Source organism: Triturus cristatus, chromosome 11 (genome assembly GCF_964204655.1).
Source record: "Triturus cristatus chromosome 11, aTriCri1.1, whole genome shotgun sequence".
In the NCBI taxonomy this organism is placed as follows: Eukaryota; Metazoa; Chordata; class Amphibia; order Caudata; family Salamandridae; genus Triturus; species Triturus cristatus.
The window spans coordinates 262,234,544-262,258,742 of record NC_140594.1 but is presented as its reverse complement, the minus strand read 5'-3'; the positions used below and the strand labels follow the sequence as shown (position 1 = coordinate 262,258,742).

At 41.3% G+C, this 24,199-nt stretch overlaps 1 protein-coding gene across 1 annotated transcript in view; it reads left to right on the top strand.

Annotated features, from left to right (window-relative positions):
* The first annotated feature begins 237 nt into the window (after positions 1-237).
* The window catches only part of MN1 (MN1 proto-oncogene, transcriptional regulator), a 71,762-nt gene continuing 47,800 nt past the window's right edge, over positions 238-24,199 (top strand). Inside the window, exon 1 of the mRNA XM_085636390.1 lies at positions 238-5,115. Within this exon, the coding sequence (XP_085492516.1) occupies positions 1,650-5,115 (3,466 nt within the window). The 5' untranslated portion in view covers positions 238-1,649. The remainder of the gene's footprint in view (positions 5,116-24,199) is intronic.

The following is a 24,199-nucleotide window of genomic DNA, read 5'->3' as shown; positions in this document are numbered from 1 at the left end:
CCCGTCCCAGCAGCAGGCCCCGGTCGCCCGCAACGTGTGGATTTTCCATTAATGAACAGAGCACTGGACTGAAAGTGCAGAGTGGCGCCAAAGAGACATCATCTGCCGTAGGATGGGGGTGTTGAACTGAACCTGTGTGCAGCAGGCGCTGTGCAGGCTTCACTCGGCATCTCCTAGGTCCACCTTAACTGTAAGCCCCGCCCCTCCGTCCAGGGCATCCTGTGATTGGCTAGAACCGGCTGTCCGGAATGGTCGGCTGAAATGCAAAACTTGTTGCTGGCTCTGGAGCTGAGAGCGAGCTGAGCGCGGACTGCAGAGCACGGCTCCTGCCGGAGGGAGCGAGGAGCAGAGCGCGGACCCTGAGAGCGTTCATCCCGCCGAGCGAGAACTAGTGAGCGGCCGGGACAGGCGAAACCCAGCACACAGCACGGCGCCCGACCGGGGCCCCTAGCAGCAGCCCCTGTTCCGCCTGCTGTCATTGTCTTCCGCCCGCGCTGGGCAGGGGACGATCCGGGGAGGTGCGCACCGGTACAACTCAATCGGCAGCAGGGCAGCAGCCTGCAAGGGAAGTACCCAGTACCATCTTCGAAGCAGAGGCTGCAGTGGTGGAACGAGCTCCGGAGAGGGGAACACTGAAGGAAGGCGGGCTGCACCGCGAGAACTCCTGGCACCTCACAGCCAGTCTGAAGGCACCCTAGAGCATGACGGCAGCGCCTTGAAGCCTAGGGCACCCATGCTAAGCTCTCAGCAGAAGCTGTCTACAATGCTGGGCCTCTTCTACACGGTGTCCCCGCGAGACCCCTGTTGATAAGAAAGGGGATACCTTCGTATTGGGCCCCCAGAGGAGACCAGCTGATTGCTTGCTGGCGTGTTGGCCCCGCGCTCTCTCCACGAGAGACAACATGCAGCCTGTCTAAACCCTGGGAGGAAAGTGAACTGACTGAAGCTGGGCTCTCGTTCCCGAGGAGTGAACTTCCACGGACACTGGGAAGGTCTCACACTTCCTTCTCCATTAGTACGGGCACCCGACGCACCTTCGAAGACTGGCGTGGGGTGTACGCATCGAGTGCCCCTTGTGAACTCTGCTCTGCCCGAGCTGACCTGGAAGAAGAGCTGTTGTCTAGGTTTACTTCAGCCGCGGTGTGTCTCCAATGGAGCGCCTGGGGCTGCCAAAGGCCAACTGACCTCTCCCGCACCCAGCAGTGGAGCCGGACAAGGACACCAGGACAGCCCAGGTGTTGTGCCGCTGCGCAAACTTTGACTTGCAGAGAAACTAGCATCCCGCTGCCCAGAAACTTTTTTTTGGGTGACTCTTTGTTTTATTTGGTGTTATTTTCGGGGTTCATCCCTAAACTCTGAGAAGCAGAGAAGGAACATATTTGCACTTCATCGTGTCGGTCAGACCTCGTTACAGTGTACCATGTGAGCGGTAATGCGGGTTGTTTCCAGATACAGACCCGCGCCGCCCTCACTGCTGTATTTTTATTCTGGAGAATACCCTGTAGGGGCCCTTCCCCAAACTCACTGCTGCGGTTCCTGCTTGCGTCTACCTGTGCCTGCTGGTTGTGACTCCCCAGGAGGAGGGAAGCTGGTCTGGTGAGGGAAGAGCACTTCAGGAGGCTGCCATGCCGTCCTACTAGCGTGGAAGGATGTTTGGGCTGGAACAGTTTGAGCCTCAGATCAGTACAAGGAGCACTGGCCAAGGAGACAGAGGCTTTGCCCAGCCAGGACTCCCTATGAGTTCTCACTTTAAGAGCCCCGCTTTCCATTCTGGGGGGCCTCCTGGCCCTGTGGACCCCTCCATCGGTGCACTGAGCGAGCCGACCATGTTGGGCATGAACATGAACTTGAGTGGGGAGCCTTATCCCTTCCATGCCCGGGGGCACCCGGAGATCCATGCTGGGGGGATGCAGCCCCAACCGGTGCATGGCTTCTTCGGCAACAACCAGCCACCCCACCATGGGCATCCAGGTGGCAGTCATCACCCGCCACACCAGCAACACCCACACTTCACTGGCAGCTTTGGGGGCCCAGACCCAAGCAACTCCTGCCTACATGGGGGGCGGTTGATGGGCTACACTGGTGCCCTTGGAGGGCAACAAGCCTTTGGGGAGGGATACGAGCACATAGAGAATCAGAGCGGAGAGGGTTTTGGGCAACAGAGATCGGGAAACATGCCAGACTTCCAGCACCCTACCGCTACCGGCTCCAACCATGCTGTTCCTGCACCCTGTTTGCCCTTGGACCAGTCACCTAATCGAGCAGCCTCTTTTCATGGACTGTCCTCTGCCAGCTCTTCTGACTCCCATAGCCTGGAGCAGAGGAGGATCCAGACTCAAGGGGCTGTGGAGTCTTTGGAGTACACATATCCCAGTGAGGGCCCCACAGGGCACTTTGACATGCCTGTCTTCTCACCCTCCGAGTCAGATGGGCAGCTCCCCCACTATTCCTCTGGAAGGCAGGTCCCTGGTAGCGGTAGCTTTCCTGGCACCCCTGTAATGCCCAGAGCCCCGGGCATGGTGGGGATGAACAAAGCCCACCCTCAGCAGCAGCAGCATGGTGTTTTCTTTGAAAGATTTGGGGGCTCCCGGAAGATGTCTGTGGGCATGGAATCTGGAGTCAGTGCCAGACATCCCTTAATGCAACAACAGCAGCAGACTGGAATACTCGCCCGACAGAACTCATGCCCACCAGCCATTCCCAGGCAACAGCAGACAGAAGCCAATACAGCCAACCCCAGCCTTCAGGACAATGGAGCAATAATGCAGAACCAGCATGCCCAGTTTGAATACCCTATTCACAGACTGGAAAACAGGAGCATGCACCCCTACACAGATCCTGTATTCAGTATGCAGCAACCAGCCCCACACCAACCCCCAAATCAAAGGCTGCAGCATTTCGATACTCCTTATCTCAGTGTTCCTAAGCGGCCAAGGTTTGACTTTCCCAATAACCATAATGTTGAAAGCTGTGCAACCTGGAACAATAACACGATGCATAATGCGGGGATAGAGAACCACCTTTCACCTTCGACTTACCCTGGACTACCTGGTGAATTTACTCCACCAGTTCCAGAAACCTTCCCCCCTGGTCCACCCCTGCAGCACCCCGCTCCAGAACACCAGTCACTTCAGCAGCGACAAAATGCTGCCATGATGATCAAACAGATGGCCTCCAGAAACCAGCAACAAAGAATGAGGCAGCCTAACCTTCAGCAGCTTGGTCACCACGGGGATGTCAATCAAAGCAACAGTGTGCATGCGGCTCAGATGGGGAGCATGCCTCAATCAAATTTTGAGAGAGAGAATGGTGGACGACTGGCCAGTTTTGACCCCCAAAACCCTCACCTGGCTCAGGAAAGCAATTGGTTTCCAGGACCTCATCCACCTGGGGAGATGATGCAGAGGAGAATGGGTGGGTCGAACTTACAAGCAGAGCCTACTCCGCATGATCTCAGTTTGCAACAAAATGGATCAAACATAATGTTCAGGTCAGGTGTCAATGGGATGAGCATGCAGGAACCTATGAGAATGCCTGGTGAAGGACACGTTCAGGCCCTACACTCCCCAGGAATGCATTCTCAGTTTGGCGGGAACATGGGTAACCTTTCCCAAATGCAGAGTCCTGGGGGTGGCGTGGGGCTTCCAAATACTCCATCTGACAGGAGAGCACCATCGGATTTTTCAGCACCATCCTTGGGTGGGCAGCCAGGTTTCCCATTTGGTTCCTCAAACAGACAAACAACTCCACATAACAACCCTGGAGTCACTGCTTCGCCAAGCTCCTATCCCCCACAATCAGATTTTCAATCCAGCCAACGATCCACCGCAAGCAAATTGGGGGCCCTCTCCCTAGGTTCATTCAGCAAACCCAATTCGAAAGACAATATGTTTGGACAAAGCTGCCTAGCAGCCCTATCCACTGCATGCCAGAACATGATTGCAAGTTTGGGTGCCCCAAACCTCAATGTCACATTTAACAAAAAGAACCAAACAGAAGGCAAACGGAAGATGAGCCAGACAGAGTCTGAAGGCAACGTCAATGGTGCAAATAATAGCAGTGGTCCTGAATATTTCCCCAATGGAGCATCTCAAAATAATCAGGTTTCTGGTGTTGTGAACAGTAGTAAAACGGTGGGACAAAGTGGGCCAAACCATGTCCCTCACGCAGAATCCACCCTGTCCCCAAACTATAATATTGAGGCTACCCCGGGCAATGATGGCAAACCAGTGAACGGAGGCGGGAGGGGGCGGGGCAGGAGAAAAAGGGACAGTGGGCACGTGAGCCCTGGACATTTTTTTGATAAGTACACTGCAGATGGGGCGGTAGTCAGCCCAGGGCAACAGGGTCCACCAGCCAACCTGGGGGAGTGTGGTGGGACTCCACATGACAAGTCTCTGACTTCACCCTCTTGGGGCAAAAGCGACCTCCTTCTCAGTGACCAATCCGACCTCATGTCCTCACTGGACAGTGGGATTCAGAGCATCACTAAGTCAGACAGCAGCTCACCTCACGTTGACTTTCCTGATGATGTCAGCACCAATTATGTGAATGAAGATGAAGTATCCTCTAGTTCAGATAACACAATATCCAAACCCAACCGCAGCCCATCAATGACTGGGTCCCCGAAAATTCAGCGAGGGGACCATGGGTTGCTCAATGGACAAAAACCCCTGGTTCAGAACTTATTAAACAACACTACCTCTACCCCAGACAGCTATGGACTAAGCAGCACTGGGCACCCCGGCACCCCTGGTATGGAACAAGTCCGCACCCCTACTAGCACATCACCGCAGGATGAAATCCACCCTCTCGAAATCCTCCAAGCACAGATCCAGCTCCAGAGGCAGCAGTTCAGCATATCAGAAGACCAGCCACTGGGTATGAAAAGTAAAAAAACTGAATGTACTGCTCAAAATGGCGACAATGACTTAAGCAGTTGTTGCTCTGACAGCGTCAAAAGTGCCATGAGTACCATTGACCTTGACTCTCTCATGGCAGAGCACAACTCTACCTGGTACATGCCCAATGACAAGTCCCTGATGGAAGGACAGGAGGAGGACAAGTCTATGGCATCATGGGAGAAAACAAAGACTCAAATCCCCAACAAAGAAGGTATAGATTTTTAATTTTATGCATTAGTATAGCTTTTTTGGAATTATTTGTTTTCCAGGGATTTTTTTTTATTCCCCATGCCTGCTGGTCTCATTCTGTATCCAAAAAGTTAGACTGAACCATGGTCAGGCGAATTAAAGAATGCAGGGTGTGTTACAGACCACCTGTCCCGTGCGAGGTTTCCATGTCTGTTCACTGGGGCTGCCTTTTACGCGCAGTTGTCCTCAGTCATAATGGGACTGTCCCTCTGCAGTGCTGGAAGTCCACTGTCGCGCTGCGCTTCCTTATCTAGGTTCATGAGCGCGTCATATATCGATACCTGGAAAACTTGCATGACTGTGGCCTTTGAACACTGGAGTTGGACACTCTTGACGCCCACCAATACTTTGGTGATAGGGTGGAACCCCGTGACCGTATTCAAACACAGCAGAACAACTATTTCGTATTTTGCACTCACCAGGAATCTTATATTGTTTCCCCGTGACTAGGGCCCTGTCCACAAGAGTATTGATGGACCAGCGAGCCTGAGAGGGTGGCTACCAGCAGTTTCACTGGAGTCTCCTAAAATCGGCTACCACACTTCCTAGCAAACAAACGCCGACTAGTGTGCACTATCACGTTTTTGCACTGCCGTAAGGCCGGAATCTCGTCACCAAATAAGGGTTGGTAGATGGCCATTAAAAGGATGGTACTCTTGACAGTACATGTATTAAATATCCCTGTTATTGTTAGGGGTTTGCTATCATAGCCTGGTACTAAATGCATTTCTAAAATAAAAACAGCCGGACCATGCACTTTATTCTAACTCTGGATCTCAAAGGTTGGCATCTGTTTACACCAAAGGAGCAGAACCTCCTGCAGCTGAAAGAATGTTCTATAATTTAAGTGAAGCGAGCCATGGGCAGACAAGGGACAGGACACCAATGTTCCATATCAGTCTCACAGACAGAGGAAGGGAGAAAGGATGTTGCCGAAGATGTGCACATGTAATGTTCTATTCACAGTTGCATGTGAACTGACTGAAACTGTCCCACTCATGAAAGTAACAGACCAGTGATTAGTAGCTGTCCCTGGAATTTCGTGCTTGTTTCTCAGTGTTTTGGAAAAAAAATATCATGTACAAAAGTATTTTTCAAAGTTTACATATATCTATAATTTTGCGAAAAAAATACTCCCTATCCCTCATTTTCCAGTTTGCATATCAAACAGCCACGATCTGAATTGATTGAAGCAATTAGGCTAATGAATGTTAATATGTCCTGGCTTCACAATTGTTACAACAGGGTTTTTCAAAAATATTTTTCTGTTGGATTGTAAATCCGGGTGGCCTGTATCTTCAGTTTACAGAATGTGTACAGTACAAGGGTAGCGTTGCTCCATCTCCATGGAATGCGAAATATATTTTATTCATATTGAATAGCGTATTTTTGTATTAATTGTAAGATTTCATTCAAATATGCAGAAGTATCCCCCACTCCCGTCTCAATGTAATTTTGCAATTACAACAGTGGTATTCTGTATGTTTTCTAAACTGAATATATTGTTTTCCTAACTACTCCGCGTGTGTTGTAGTTTTTGTTTGCTTTTATTGAGTGCAACGACCTGTATGGAACATATTCAACATCTGTTTTCGCACATTTGTGGCAGCGGTGCACCATTGAAGGATTTTCTTTTTTTTTTCTTCATTATTTTTAGCATATTGACATCTCATCTACGGAGTTGGGGGGTGAGTGACATGGAGACACCTTCTAAATGCCTTCTATACCGCTATTAAAGTGGTGCAACGCGTGTAGAACGTGTAGATGTTCCTGGATTCGCTTCCGCACATATATTTATTCTCCTTATTAATTAATGTATGCGCATTTTGCTCCCATTGTTATTTTTAGTGCGTGCTTTTTCTTCCCCATACATTCGTGGTTTTACTAGGAGAGGTTCCTTTGTGTGCCAGAGCCGGGGCACAGGACCAGAAAGGGGTACACAAAAGAGGAGACACTGTGGTGGTTTAAAAGGCCCCTCACACCGCGGCCGCGGCGCTCGGTGTGCCTTCGGTGTTGCCTTTTGACGCCTGGAGGCCGGCTCTCCCCCGCCGCTCGCCTCTTTGTTCGTGCTTACGGCTCGGCTCGGGAGGGCTCTGGGACGGAGGCCCGGCTGCTTAGCATGCAGAGCAGGCCGCGCGCACACATCAGCATTCCCCACGCTTCGCCCGGGCAAAGACATAAATTGGTTTGTTTGGGGCCCGTCTTTTTCCATCCTTAAATGGAGTTGCACACAACATCCTTTCTAGAGCCTTCTCTTTTATTGTTCCTTGCACACCTCTAGATGCGGCCGGATCAATAGCTAGTTAGCACAAATCACAGGGCCTGTCAGGAGGGCTTTGCAGACAGAGCGCCGTGCAATACAATTGCAGGCTTGTCTTTTAATTATTTAAGGTGAAAAGCGTTCCCATTGTTTCACAATAGCAGGGTTTGCGGTGCTATTTTAAGATTCATTTTGCTTTTTTTGGCGTTGGACACGACAGGTATGAGCTTTACAAAAGTGCGCTGCCTCATTTTATCTCTGCCTACAATTCACGGTGTGTTGTTTTATATAGAACCGCGGAGCATACACGAAGCAAGTCCGCGAGACCTGCCCTGGGCCGTGATATTGCTAGGTACCCCGATGGGTGTGTAATTCCTGCGTATGGACGAGCCATGTCTGTAACCCTTTCCTTCAGCGATTAAATACACATTTTATTTGTACAGGTTTAGGATGTCTTGTAATTGTACAATACAGTTATGAACCCAACCCCACACTCGCACACACCGGGCCACTATAAGGTTCTATCTTTACAAAGTACCACAAGGTTTGTGTACTAATACACCTCTAATCTGTAGCAATGGTTCATGGCGGTCATGAGAGTTTTGGAAGACAAAGACAGAGCTTGTTTCTACAATGCCTTAACCCTACATGCATGGGCATTTTTGTTTGTTTTTTAAACACTGCCCACTGGCATGCAGTGATAGGAGTGCAGTTCATTTACTGTAATACCAAACACACACCCACTCTCAGCCAGGTCCTACTGGACACAAATGGATCGCTCACATGGGCTCTATCGCTCAGGAACAACAAACATATACTGTACATATAACGTCAAAATCATTCTCATGTCTTCTGCTGGAAATTGCACAATGTTCATTCAGTTCTTCACGATGCAAGGCATTGGCCCTGATTCTCAGTTGTTCTTACATTGTGCATGCCTTAGTCACACCTCCACAGGACATACATATTGGGTATTTCTTTCAGTAAACAGTGCCCATTGGGAATATTTTTATTTCGTGTGTATAAAACGTTCATTCAGGACACATAGATATACACATGCACACATTCCCTGCTGTTCCATATTGGACACAAGGGAAGTACAGGTGCAGCACACACACCACATAAAGTGTGGATATCAAATAATTCTCTTGACATATGCTAGAAATTAAACATCTTCTGAGTTAGTTTTTCACAACACAATCGTATTTTTCTGCGGTTCCCACTTGTTCTAACACATTGTTTATTAAGAGATTGTGCAGTCCAGTCACGCGTCCCTTAATATATGACACTAAATTACCATAATAGGATGCAGACAAGAAAGCAGGGCTGAGAGCAGGGTGCCTTGATATGAACAACCTGCAGCATCAGTGATTTGTGGTCTTCACAAGTATACAAACACCCTCAGTGGTGGTGAGCATGGAGGACAAAGGAGCAGGGGGTATCTATTTCCACGTGGGAAGGTGCAAGGTGTGTGCTAGACACCTAAATGGAGCAAAGTGTGCCTGAGTGTGAGCATGGACTCACAACTTGTGACATTTGAAGAGCAACCATGTCCTACTCTCGAGGGTATGATGTTTTTGTTGACTGTTCCTATTAATGGTCGAAGTTACAAAAACATTCAAATAACTCCAAGTCACTCAGCAAGGCGCTGCTTTCTTGTCTAGGATTATATTTCACAATTAAAGAATCTGCTTGAATGTATAATGGCAGGATGTGTAGGCCCTGTGGTAAAGGTATGTGTCTCATACTTGGAGCCGATAGGAAAAGTGTGCTATTCCTTCCTGCAGAAATGTTTGATTTCACCTCTCAAACAGGCTTTGCAGCCAACTGTTGGATTTAGTGGTGAGGTATAAACTCTGTTAATTTTCCACGATTCCTCATCCACAAACATGCAAAAAAATAACGGCACTTTTTCATGTTAACTGCTTAATACTTTAAATCGCATGGTCTACACGAGTACAGCCTCAACTTGAATGAGTCCGTTTGAGACGCACAGCTGTTAAGATGCATTCTTTGAGCACCAGTTAGATGCTGCAGATTTCCTGGCAGCTGAATACATTTACGACCACATGCACACCATACATTAAATAGATCATTAATGTTTAACAATGCATTTAAACGTTATATGCATTTTTTTTCTTTCATATACTTTTGAATGCAGGTCGTATTATCTACTTATTGTATTGGTGAATATTAGCGACTTGCAATAGCGGGCATCTTTGCAATGGAATTAATATCTCTAGCTCCACAGCATAAAGCGTACCCAGAACCAGGGCACGTCTTCGTTTTGCAAAGCATGTGAATAGTTGTGCTGTAGACAGTTCAGTCAAACCAAACAACTAGTAGAAAGACCCATTCAGACGTATGTAGGGGAACAGGTTAGTAGTGTGTTTAGAACCACCCTGTCATCTATTGCCACCATTCTGTCTAATATTGTATTCGTGGGTGACAAGGAATTGCAGACATTCTGGCACCCCTTAAAGTAGTGTAATATCGCATTTTCTGCACACTCCCAGAATGTAAAGAAAATGTGTCACAGGATTTGAGATGAGAAAAAAGGAGTGAAAGAGTTAACATGATTTTTTTTTTGCTTCACGTCAAAATTCCTAAGGTCTGTAAAAATGCCTTCACTTGACATTTGCTCTGCAGGAACATGCAACTTAAAACCACACAGGTGTTAATCAGGAAAAATGTAAATGGGTAGGGTTACCCTGACATGTATTATGTTCACGTCTGCCTCGTTTCCTTTACTAGCCCGGTATGCTTCACTGCTGGGCTCGCTTTCTTTAATATTTTATCACAGTAATAAGGTAATCAAACAAAAACAAGAAGCAAGTAAAGCCTGTACTTAGGATCTATCTCTTTACCTATCTTTCCTTCTCTCTTTCTTACTCACACTGCATATCCACATTTACAAACGCCTCAAAATCTATGGCATGTATACATACAAATAAACATACATGGTAGCATCATAGAGCTGCATAATCGATGGAGTAAGGGTACCACACAATTTAAATAGAAAACGGCAGCTCTGAGGGGCTCGCACTTTTCATCTAATATTATATAGACCCAGTAAGATTTTACAAGTCGTATAGTTAGGGTTTTGATGTACACTATTTTGTACACAGTGCATGTTATTAGAAAAAATATTTTTTATTCATCTAAGGATGCGTGACTGAATAAATGAATGACTGTATATTGACATTTTTCACTCTTCCAATACGCTCATGCTATCTGATCTTTGTTCTTTATTTTCTTTTGAACACAACTGGTAATTTTGTACCAAAGTTTCATGGTAAGCGATTAGGAACTATTTCACACCTTTTTTTAAATGGAAACCACTGTAAACTAATGTAGACTGCAATAGTGTTGAACAATGTTTACATCTTCTACAAGATGAAAAGAATAATACAATAACGCCAAATATTGCAATTTCTTATATAAACATTTTTTATTGGCCGTGGCGTGTCCTCTTTGTGTGCCACAGTGTCTCTTTGTTGGGTTTGAGTGTCTCAGTGTCATTGTATACTACCAGCATTGTCAAATGGTTCTGTATGCTACTGGCACTCAGAGAGAGAGAGAGATAGAGAGATAGAGAGAGAGAGAGAGAGAGAGAGAGAGATAGGTTGGAAAGCAAAGCAAATTGCGTGTTTTTAGAACCACATACATTGATATTACAGGGTTTGAATAAAGAGCCATGTTACTATTTAAAATTTGCTAAAATAATATTTACATATATTTTGTGTAGTGCTTTTGCCCCATATATTAATAAAAACAGCACATAGCATGAATAATTATGAATTGATTATACATGTATAAATTATTTTTATTTATTAATTAGTCTTTATCATTAACACACATTTGGTGATAGCTCTTATGTAATAATATGGCAATTTCACATGCGTTTCTAGTGCATGGACTGGAAACTCTCCCATTTTGGTTATTTCAGTCATTGAGGAAACTGTTGATATGATGTACTTTCTTACACTGACAAATTAGTTAGTTGTCAAAAACTGGAAGCTTTCAGATATGAAGCATGACATTAATGTTGTTTTCTGTCACTGAATTGTGTTTTTGTGCAGCTTATCTGGAATTGCCTTGCCATTGCCTACTGTGTCCCAACATGGAAAATATTCAGCAACGTATAGCTACAAAAGTTTTAATAATATTTTAAAATCATTTTAGGAATACATTTTGCCAGTGTACTGGTAGACCTATTCCCATCCTAATTCAAGCAATTACACCTCCAGATCTCTTTTGGAATGATTACTCTAACAGCATGTGGCATCATCTTTAAAAAGAACCCCCTTTGCACTAACAGTGTCCTGTTCTGCAAATTTGATGAGCTATGCAATTGATTTACTGTGGGCTTCTCCGTAAACCAGCACTTATGCAAGCATAATTCTACACACATACACATAGGTACACATTGGTCATTAGCAGATTAATACGCAGATTCTGTCCTAACATGATCATTTTCCCCACACGTAATTGGAAAATGTGACTGTAATACCTCTTGTTAATCTTTATGTATAATACTGCACAATATTTGAGGTATGGGTAAAATGCATCCAATTGATTTATGCTTCTTCTGCAGATAGTTTTTTTAGTGCTTTTTAATCTGAAACGCTAAGCACAGACACCAAATGCGTACAGTGGGAGAGAACGGGCACAAACTGACTATTCGTGCAGAAGGTGAATGAATAATGATTAAAGGTTGGATTACAGCAGGAGTATAATCACAGAGGTGTGCCAGCCTTCCATATATGTTTATTGTACTGCCAAACACAGATTAAACTCTATGTACACTGAGGAAACATTTTTAAGACCATCATCTTTTCTAAAAGCCTTAGCTTGTTTTAGGATTGGTTGGGACGGTACAACACTTTGATCCTTAGTAAATTTCCCAAATAAATTTGCAACGTAGTGACACTACTCTTCGTTTTAACATACATGTTTTATGAGTGCATCATTTTAGGTGCAATCATCTACAGTAATTGCACCCTTTCATGCCGCAGAACACTATGGCATGATTAGTTAGTAACAGCGTACTATAAACATGAAAAACAGGTCCACCACTTTTCCCTACATCTTGCAGTTTATTGACCTCCCTAAGCTCATCTAACTATGTTGACTCTTGCCATGCAGTTAGGGCACCTATGTGTTATTCTAGTGAATTACATATCCAAGCCACTATAGCATTACATAAATGCTATTATGTCCTTTATTTGAAAGTGTACAGTCTAAAAATTACCAGGTATTACCTAGTGCTGTACAGTTCTGCGACTTCACTAGTGAAAAGTACACCGATTAGGAAACTCTAATTCAACATACATATAAGATTTTGTATCTCAAATAAGAAAAGCAGGCTGCATTTTCTGTTTTAATTTTGTCTTTAATATAAACACCAGCAAGCATATTTTGCTGGCAAAAAACACTCACAAATGTGTTTGGGTGCTTATATCTCACAGTTAATGGCCTTTAGACATGACGTGTTCTTTGGCAGCAGAATGCTGACAGCTCTGCAAACGCGTCAGCCAATGCTGGTTCCATTTTTTAGGGGGGCTAACTATACTCCTCAGCTGCAGCAAACCACTTCACTGTATAAGGCCCTCAACACATAATTATGTAAAGTACATTAACATTTTGTGTAGCACATCAGATTACGGAGGGTGCTGAAGGTACATTGCACATCTAGAATGGGTATTGGGAATAATTTCTCAGTGTGAGCATTAAACTTATTATCATTATTGTTATCACTTGATAATAATGCACGTCTAACAGTTTTTCTGGACATAGCAGTCCGCTACTCAGCAGCACTGCAATGTCAATGTTCATCCCCAATTCTTTTCCAAATGTCAGTCAAAAATGACACCCATGCAGAAATAAATATTTTAAACAATGTAAAGTATAAATTTGCGCTTCTAAGCAGTTTAGCATCCCGTGCTGTTGTCCTCTATTTTATCTAAACTATTTTGTTTACCACATTCTGGTGACATCAGGTATCTTCCCTCACTTAATATTTTATTTAGAAAGTGTTTAATTAAGCCAAAATTCTTTCATGATCAATTCCAACCTATGTATTATTATGTGAAGACAGTTAAGGTATTAAATTTTCTTGGCATCCATTAGCAAGTGTGCTTCATTCTTACAGAATAATTGATGTAGGAAGTCTCCTATTAATTACACTGCTTTAAAATTAGGAAATCTGAACAATAAGGAAAAATGGTGTCCTCAAGTTAGTCTTCCTGTGTTTCGCAACACGTTTAAAACATTTATCCTTGTTACGAAAATCAAATTATATGGGATGTTTCAATAAACCAGTAATCTTCAGAAAAGTAGTCAATAACTACAATATCATCTGGGCAAACTCTAAATTTAATGTGAATTATTTTGTTTAGGCCTGTAAATAATACATTACCTTAGTAATGTATGCTGTTATTTTTCATAATAAACATTTTTTGGTGTTATTAGAGTTTTTTGCACTGGTTATAGCCTTGTGGTGTCTCACACATAGACCTATACTAGTCCTAACTAGCACACCTAGGGACCACTTCTTATAAGTATTTGAGTAAGGGAAGCAGCACTACTCTTTGATGTACTATAACATGCCTTTGTGAATTTGCCCACAAATGTCAATTCCCCTATCAGTAAAAATGCAAAAAGTACTTACTCCTTCTATTTGTATTAATTGTACATGAATCGGACCTGAATATTCATTTTGAGATTTTTTGGGGTTGATTCAGAAAGGCATGTGATTCAGCACCCAGTTCCAGACACAGATATTTATTTGTTAAGCGAGTCAGATAAAAAATTGCATCAAAAAGCGTTTTTCAGACGAATGTGATGTTAAAAGTGTGAATTTTAAGATCTTTTTTTTAGCTTACCTTTTCTCAGCATTCTTATGTACAAGCATATAACATATATGATTAAGAAACTACACAACTTATTATCATCAGTGGATGTTATGGCGGAAGTGAGCCTTAAACATTGGTTAAACCCAGACTCTATATTCCTCTCAATCAAACTCCCTCTCACTCTCTAGCCAGGCAAAATACTTCCGCAGACCTCAACGTTTGCTTGTGGTTTAGGACTGCTGTTTTGTCACTTTATGTGACCAAAGAAGGTACAACATGATACTGCGTAGGAGGAAGCAGGTCATATTTATTATAATCAAAGTGGGCTTTACCTGTATGAAGTATTTCAGAAGAAAAGGGATGATCATGGCAAGAAGAGATCAGGATAACTGCATGATTTGTCAAAAATAAATCATTGGAAGGAGGGAGGTGCGAGTTTTGAATATGTGCAAATGCATGTCAGAGGAGAGCTGCAGAGTGTGAATGAAAAACATCTAAAGAAGGAGAACCAGTGTTGCAGCTTTCCAAATAGCAACCTCTTGTCATGCAAAACGTGTAAAGGAAACCATCTTACACCCAGGCACGTTCATCACTGAATTTCAGCTCAAAAAAAGTCTTAACAAAGTGAAAAAGTACAGTGGTGTGCTTTCAGTCAAATTAATAAGCACAGCAACTATTTTGTCAACTGTGTATTATATACGCTGCTTCGCCTGCACACAGAATTGACGGCTAAATATATCAATATTTGATTTTTTTTTTATTTGTAGTAAAAGCTGCCTTTTTTATTTCATTGTTACTGTAAAACGAATTGTGTGGTTTTAAATAGGTTACGGTTCAGAGAAAGGTGGTCCTGCTAGTTTGCAATTTTCCTGATCAACATTCTGAAATTTGAACTTGGCAGGGTAAGGCAGAACTTTAACTACTTGCACAAACTGTTTTTTATTATGTCATCCTTTGCTTGAAAGCAAAATATTAAGTAACCATGACTGAAATAAAAAATAATCTTCGAAGAATGGAATTCATTGTGATGTTAGTAGCTCAGGAACTGTTTAGCATACAGTGGTACTACAGCCTAATTCTCAACCTGTATTCTACCATCACTCTGCTCTTATTAAAAATGTAATCACATTTTCTTTGGTCGCCCAATGCTGAAGAAATATTGAGAAAGGCATTTTACTCCAATGTGCAATTCCTTAAACACCATCCAATACTGACCCAGAACTCTGTAGACACTAAAGAGACTCCTGCCTGCTGACATCTCACGTACCCTCTTAAATTACAATCCTTGCACTGTCCAGTACTGCTCTTATACTATAAGTGCAGAGAAACTGTCCCATTGGTAAACAACACGAGAATCTCTGACACAAGAAAAGCTTGAATATCTCCAGTCTTCTGTGTTTCTCCAAATGAGCCACTCTGGTCCTTACTGAGTGAAGTATGTCATTCATACATGTGAATTTGATCATGGTTTTGACCACATGGTGGTAGGGCAGGTAGCTCTGTGCCTTATTTGGCTGAACTTTGAGTACCTTTATCTTATATGCACCTATTCCTCTGTGTACTTACTATATCTTCCTTTACTATTGACTGTTGGAACATCATTGTGGGCTTCCAGTTCTCGAAAAGCTATAACTGGATATTTACTACTTTTTCGTGCTGATAACCCACAATGAAGCATTGTAATACTCTTAAATGATTGTAATGTTGAATCTGAAGTTTAAATTACTTTAAACCTTGCAGTGGTCTATAGATCATTTATTATAAATCCAGCAGCGATTTCTACCGCTTACAGTTACAATACTGTACTATTTACAGTAATCTGTTTAGATAGTCTTTTTGTGTATAATTGCATGACAACAATTTTTAGAAAAAAAATCAGAAATTAATATATTCACGAAGAACAGCACAGAAATGTGATGTTTTAATTTATTGTCATTAGTTACCTTAAGTAACTAACTTTTAACATACTTTCTCACAAGAATTTATAGTCTGGACTAAATCTTAAATTTGAAGAGCTATATGCCTGTCTTATTAACCAATGCAATTCAGGAAAACGTCTGGAATTATGGGATGATAGGTAAATGGCAAAAAACGAATTATCTGGATTTGTCACTCAGCTTAGCCTCAGGGTCGGCCATAATGCACAAATTACAAGACACACATGCACAAGAGCAGGAAGGAAGCTTCGACTTTGTTGGCATAATGAGTACAATATTTATTTGCCTAAATTAATGTGACACACCAGACCGTTATTAAAAGCCTTCAGGCTTGATACCAGAACATATCGTTTTCCTACTGTTATGGCTCAATTTAGCAAGAAATCCCCCTGCTACTGTTTATTACTGCTGAGGGAGAAAAAAATCTTGCTTTCTTTCTATTTTTTTTTAATACATGAAGGTTATTTGGTGGAAAAATTGAAACATATGTTGACATGGAAAATGTTATTCCAGTCTGAACTGATGAATTTACATTCACAGTTCAAAATTAAGCTAAAAATTACATTTGAAAAGAGCATTGGTGGAAGAAATGTGATAAATCGTAAATTATATTGTTTGAGATCCCATTTACTTCTCCGCAGATTCAAGTTTTTGTGATGTCAAAATAGGTTGAACAATATATGATTTTCAAAGTGGTAATTCCACAGGTTGTAAAACTTGCAGTCATTTTAACAGCTAAGGCTGTGGGCTGTGAAGGAACACGATCCTAGTTTCTGCTATGAAGAGTTAATATATCATTATAATATGCAGGTTTAATGCGTTTGTGAAGAGTTCAGGAAATATTTTGGGTTGCAGATATTTGTAGGTTGCTCGGTAAAATTTCAGGAAGCCATGGAATGTTCACAGGCCCTACAATGGTTTCCAAGCATGCAGACAATAATGCCCGGATTTAGGAACCCCATCTTTTGAAAAATGCCATGCTGAGCAAGGATCTTTCAGGTCAGCCTGTGCAATTTCATATGGTCTGGTAAGGAGAATTAGCTCACTCCGGGCAGTGAGAATATTTTTTTTAATATTCCACAAGGATCCACATATTTTATTATTAAGTGACAGTCCTGATAAACAAAAAAATTCTGTCACTTATGTCTTTGAACCAAGAAGCATGGGACATAGCCTCCATTATCATAGTTGTTGCAGACAGACAGTTTTGCATGTAAAGGGTCTGTTATGAGCATAATTGTTCACTTTTATGTTGATAAAGTGAAAGGTCTCTCATTCAAGCGTAGCAGACGAGGGGAGGGGCAACTCCTCACTGCCTTTGTTTGGGAGTTTCCTTCACCCATGGCATATATCTTGCTTTCCTAAACTTATTCTTAATTTCAGATGAAACCACAATGTTTGCGATTTCTTGTTATACATCCCATTAATCAAATCAAGCAGTAACCATTCTAGAGTAGTTAGTGTGTTGTTGATCATTTTTGAGTTTGTGTGGGGGGATGATTGAATTGCCGTAGAAACAGAAACCACAAGTGCATTAAAAATAACTTGAAACTCTCCAGAAATATTTTGAAGAATAAGAGAAATTATACCCAACATTCAATATTTACAAACACATTGGACAACATTGCAAATCAAGCTGTTGGAACTGAAGTGCACAAAAATTAAACCTGATGTCAGCAATCAAAACTAGCCTACACATTTCAAAGACGTATACATAATATGTACAACAGCAAATACATGACTAGTATATCTATTATCTAGCTTATCACTTCATAATATATGCTGACTGAATTTGCACATCGGTCATGATCAGTTTGCTCAAACATTACAGTATTTTATGTATAAATGCCAAAATCATGTGTGTTATATTGTCAAATTTATCGCAATTGCAGAATAATGGGACGAATGTGTCTTAATGACTAGAGCTGCTGACTTTGGATCAGGAAGCCAGTTTCAAATCCAGACCTCTGCTCAATATCTTGGGAGTCTGGGGAAATCACTTAGATTTATAGTTTGTGGGATTGAGTTTCTTTTGTGGGAATAGCAGTGGCCAATAACGGCACCATCCCGAGATACCTCTGCCCACCAAATGTATAGTTGTCCTACAGCCCAACAGACAACTCTCTGCCTTTCTGGTGGTTCCTGTCAATGTAGAAAAAGTTTGACAGATAGCACCATCAGCCATAACAGCCTGCCGTCAAACTTTTCAAAAGTTTTGGATTAAAAAAAAACTAATGGCCCTATACCTTGGGAATTTTCTACCAGGATGTGGGGGGTCATTATTGTTTTTTTCTTTCCCTTACCACCAGGTTTTTTCTAACCGTAACATACAGGCAAAAAAAAGACTTTACTCTGTCTACGTCATGGTTTCATTGAAGGACACATTCTATCGACAAAGTTAACAGGGGCACTGCAGTGGAATACTTCTGGTCTGTGTGACTCTCAGTGAGGAAGCGGACCAAGGGGTTGGCAGACAAGGGACTCCATTGCAAATCCAATGGAATAGTCCCTCTGCCAATCTGTAAATGGGCCCTTGATTTCCCCTGTCCTTAAACAATATGTGTAACATAACCTGGTTCTCATGCAAAGCACCCTAATGGCAATTGGACAACTTTGTACTGCATAAAACCTGCAAAAAATAGAAACAAAAAATACAGATAATTGACATTCAATGGATAAAACTGAAGTGAGAAAATATAATGTGCTTGGTGTATTACAGATGATCCTGTTTACGACTGGAATAGTTTCATGATTATAACCAATTTCTCGGAAAACTGAAGGCAGGCCTTTCATGTAACACTTCATATATCTCAGTTAAAAAAAAAACAAAAAAATGTATTACGTTTGTGCCTTTCAATTAAAAGATGCGATCCAAACTCTTGTTGGCTCAACAATTCGTTTTGTGTCTATCAGCCACGAACAGCATCTAATGTTGTAAATTACATTGTATAAAAAAGCTAAAAACGTTTTATTTCTGTGCTGAAATCAGGTATTCATAAATTTAAAATCACAATATAACATTGATATATTAGAACTGGGAACATCACCTATTTTCACCATTAAAATATATTATTTTTGTTTTGCTATTAATGTGACCATTTTGTGCCTGAAATGAGTCCTTAAGTAAAGAAGATTTGCCCGTTTTGGTAATTGGAAATATCACTATTTCGCCAAGAAAAAACAAACTTTTGTAAAATTATGAAAGCAATATCTCGAAGAATTGTACTAAAGGCATATATTACAGTATTCATTAGGATTTTTTTAAGGCATTAGATTGTTGTACCTGTAGGTAGACAGATTAAAAGGATTAAGAGCTTTAGGCAACAAGCAGCCTAGTTGTTCTTAGACTGCCTTTTGAGAACCGCTAACAATGTTAAAATGTGGAAAAAAGTGTACTTTCATATTTTAGGTCTATTCTGTTATTCTCTACAAATTTGTTTGTAGAGAAAAACAGAAATTACTAATCTGATGAATCCGGGGACTGTAGTCTGAAACTTTCAACACTTTGCATTGAATAGATGATAAATTGAGAAAATATGGCCCGAGCATATATCAATTCTTAAGGATTGCCTTTTCTGTCTGCACCTATGTAATGGGATCTGCAGCAGGCAAATGTAGGAAGTTGGAAAATGCGAGGAAGCAACATTTGTCTTTTGTTCAGCTCAATTGGAATTGCAATGTATTGTTTCATTTAGTTACATTTTCTACAAGCAAGTTCGAGCTGGAGGTGATATAACATGATGTATCAATGTTAAGAAAATAGCCAGTAAGTTAAAGGTAAATTAATTGCAGACTTTGGAGTGGTGATTATTCTGTTTTTACAAGAATACATATCAAATAATGTCAGAATTTAGTAGTGTCTTTTGAAAAAATCATTCACACGGATTTCATAATTGTAGCAATCTGTACTGGATACTGTATTCATTGAACCAATCCAGAAAACATGCCTGTGACTTGTTTAAAGACCATGATGTGGTTATCCTGGCATTTGGCTGGATAAATGCCTTATTCACATGCTCTACATCTAGCGTGTCAGGGCCACACAAAGAGGTTGTAAGCGCTATATAAATGCTGCACTACAGTACAGATCCACGACAGCACATATTGTGCCTTCCTTCCAATTCAGTCAACTCCTGAAAAATATCCAAAGCAACTAATTAATATTTGGGAGAATAAAAATGGAATGGTCTCCGTATTTTGTTCTGGGCATATAAGCAGACTGCATTCCACTTTTTGTCTCGATTCTTCACAAACACAGTGAGATTGCATATTTTAATTAAATTAGAGTCCCCACAAGAAGCCATTCTACACTCCAGTGCTTGTTAATGGTGACATTAATTCTCAGATCGACCGCAGAAATACTCTTTATCATGGTCTGTCCAGCAATGTGATTGAGTGCTCCTTAGGGATGTAGAATACACTTGATCTTACACCTTTCAGCTATAGCAGAAATTAATATGTAAGTGTCCATTACAAAAAGTCATTTCCTGACCCCTCATCCAGGAAAGGACACCAATTATAATCCTGTGTTTGGCACAAGAGCAATATATCGGTTAAGGTCCTAGTGGATATGAGATTCATTTTAGAATTATGACCTCTTCTTTGCTCTTGTCTCTAAAAACGCTGCAAAAAATTATTAGCATTGGCTAAAAAGAATCGCATGGGTGGATAAAACACTACTGCATAAAGGTCGTCCTAATGCTTTCTGATGTGCAAAATCAGAGATGCCTGCTGTATGACTCTTGTGTGTAAATCAAGTTACCGGATTATCGTACGGGAGAAAGAGGAGAAGCATATTGTGACAATCTATGAATGTGTGGGAATACAGGATCTAGGATGGATGAATTTTGAATTTTTTATATAAATGTTGAAGGCATGGAAATTATCCAGTAAAGTGTCTTATGATTGTGTGGTTATGGCAAAGTGAGAGAAAATGTTACCATAATTGTGTCTGTCATTAGGCGGTATACAGAACTGGTGTATTTTAGTATACTCCCACTTGTTGTGCTGGGTGAGTCAATCTATTGGACTTAGGTTCTGAAGAGGGTGGCCATGCAAGTTGTGTATCCACCGAAAAGTACATTGACCAAGGTTGTGTGGCACACCCTGGACCAAGATACAGTGAAGGAAGACTAAAAGAAGTGGCCTCTTTGTTGGGATACATAGGATTGCTCTGGGCTCATGAGAAATGTTTGAGGGGAATGTATGTTAGCGTGGTGTGCAGGTATGAATGAGAGACAGTAGTGATGAGTGGGGGCTAGAGTCATATTGTTGTGTATTATATTGATTTGGTTTGATATAGTGTATCAGTGTTACTGGAGTGTATTTTTGATGGGATAAAGAAGTGCAATATGGATAACTTTTATATACATTACATTTTGAAAAAAATTACATATATGTGTTGTTTGCAAATGTATACGAGTTAAACTACGCTCAACAAGAAAACAATAAATCTTTGAAAGACATTTTTACATCAGCAAATATGTTGGATTGATTACTATAATTAATGCAAAGAGGTCTAGCGGGTACATTTGTTTGTGATTATAAAGGTTGTTCTATCCAAGATTTATTATGTCAGATAGCATTTCTTGCCTTGATTCTCCTTTAAGCTTGTGAGAAAAAGTGCCTAGATCCTTCTTGCTAGTTTGTACATCTTGAGGAAATAAACCAGAATGTTAGCAAATCCTTCCTTCCAGCAGTACTAATTTCCATATACATTTCGGGACATTTCATCCAGATGATTTCTCTGATTTCTATAAGCCCAAAACAACAGACTGTAAAGATTACATTTTCTATTTTGTCTTGAGTTGCCATTAGCGTTCTTAGAGTGAGAACAGCACATAGGCACCATTTAGAGAGATGATAATGCTAAGCAGAAGAAATGTCTAAATAAGTAATATCGAGCCTTGGAAAAAAGAAAAGCCGTACTGTTATATGCTCAGACTTCAATTGTGTCACATATAATAATTTGCTTAATATATTCTGTAAGTTTTTAAGTTTGACTCTGACAACTTTTTAAAAATAATTAATGTATTTTTGAATTAATTTCTCTGAAAGATATTTTTGACACATTCTTATTTACCATATTAGAAATTAGGGGCAAAACATATTCTTACTAGTTGCTAACCAGGTATGTGCAATTTGCAAAGTGGCTGGTTTGCGAATGGGAATGCAATTTGTGATATGGTCTCTGTCCTCTTTTAAAAATCAGTTACCACTCGGGGTTTGTAACTCATATATGGTTTGCGACTGCAATTGCACTCACAAACCATTGTTATATTCCTTCCTGAATCCAACATAGGAGGGTGACTCTTTCCTTTGTACTCGATAAGCAAACATAATCATATTTATGCTCATCATCAGGGATGTTTCTAGGAGCGCTGGATTCATGCATTTGTTTCTAAGGGAACTGAGCGGTTTCTGCAATGTTGTCCAACTGCCTTTGCATGTGGTAGTTAGTATTTAGCTACCTGTAGTGATTTTGAAATCCTGCATGAGTAGATGTGGTTTACGTTTTTGTTCGAGATGGCGGGCCTGGCTGGGATGTATTTATTTAGAAATTTGTATTCTAGCGAAATAGAAGCAAGTTGAACCATACAGAGGTTAATGAAGGTGTCTTGGTGTTTTTAAGTTTGTAAGAGTTGTGTGACATGGAACCTGGGCAGCAATAGTCACTTCAAATTGTCTCACTCTCTCAGATATCTATGGGTAGTGTCTTTGAGAGACACTGTACCATGACAGGACTAGAATTTGAAACTGCAACAACAATGCTTTCAAATCTGCTAAGAAAACAGACATGTTTTTATAAATACTTTATTTCTGGCTAGACAGGCTGTAGTTGTACAAATTAATGATGCAGAAAAGACAGAGAAGTAAATATATTTGCTTCATTTCCTATAACTCGGTTTATTAATCTTGGTAGACAGTTTCACAATGGCAAATATATAAAATATTGTTGAATAACACCAAATTTGTCAGAAAGCTATATTTTGGTTCACAAGCATGTGTTTTGTGATTTGGTGTAATCCTTTGAGTAGTTTTTGAAATATTAAGGTTAAAAATATTGGTATATTTCTGAAAGATCAAAAGATATGATCTGATTGGCTGTCTTGAGACTCAGGAACTCAGTGTTCTAGTCCTAGAAAAAAGTTGTAAAAAAACATATTAGGGCTAGGGCCCCGGAAGGCCTGGCAATTGTTTTAATTGGCGCTACAAATCGGGGGAGGATACACAGCATGGATAAAAAATACGGTGGTCTCCCGCCTTTTATTTAAAAAAACAGAGAGGGCCAGGGTATGAGGGCAACACAGTTACATTTTTACTGGAGGGGTGTTTATGGCTCCCTTCCCTGAGCCTTTTATGGGCCCTTAAGACCCCATCCCACAGGGCTGTACTTTTTTGATGGGAAGGGTGGCCTGCCCCCTAGGTGTGTCAAATTTCTTTTATTGGCGCCACAAATCCGCAAAGGCCAGCAGCGCAGATAAAAAGAGTTACTGCTGTCTCCTGCCTTTTTTATTTTTTTATATTTTATTAAACAAGGGAGTTAGGGCCCAGCACAGTTCAAATTGTTGGGAGGCGTCACAAGTTATAGTTTTTTCAGTTAACTATAACGGATGAATTTCAGTGTTTTTTATAGTTTTAAACTTTTGCTTTAACTGACATTTTCACCTAACTACAATGTTACTTTAATCTTTTTTTTCCAATGAAAGTATATAGATATATACTGTACAAAATAACGATGGACTGGGATGTGGCACAATTAATTACCAGTGGCTGAGATTAATTCAAGCATTCCATCCATCACTTTTTTGTATACCTTAGTGTGTCCTCTTAAGTGGCTCAGATATGCCCTGATGTAGGTCCCATTCATACTGTGTCATGGAACTAAGCTATTCCTGGCTGAAAAGCCCTAACTAGGACAAAAACAGTCATGGGTTGATATATTTCAGTTCAATGAGGACCTGGCATGGCAGTTTGGGAAGTACTGTTCCA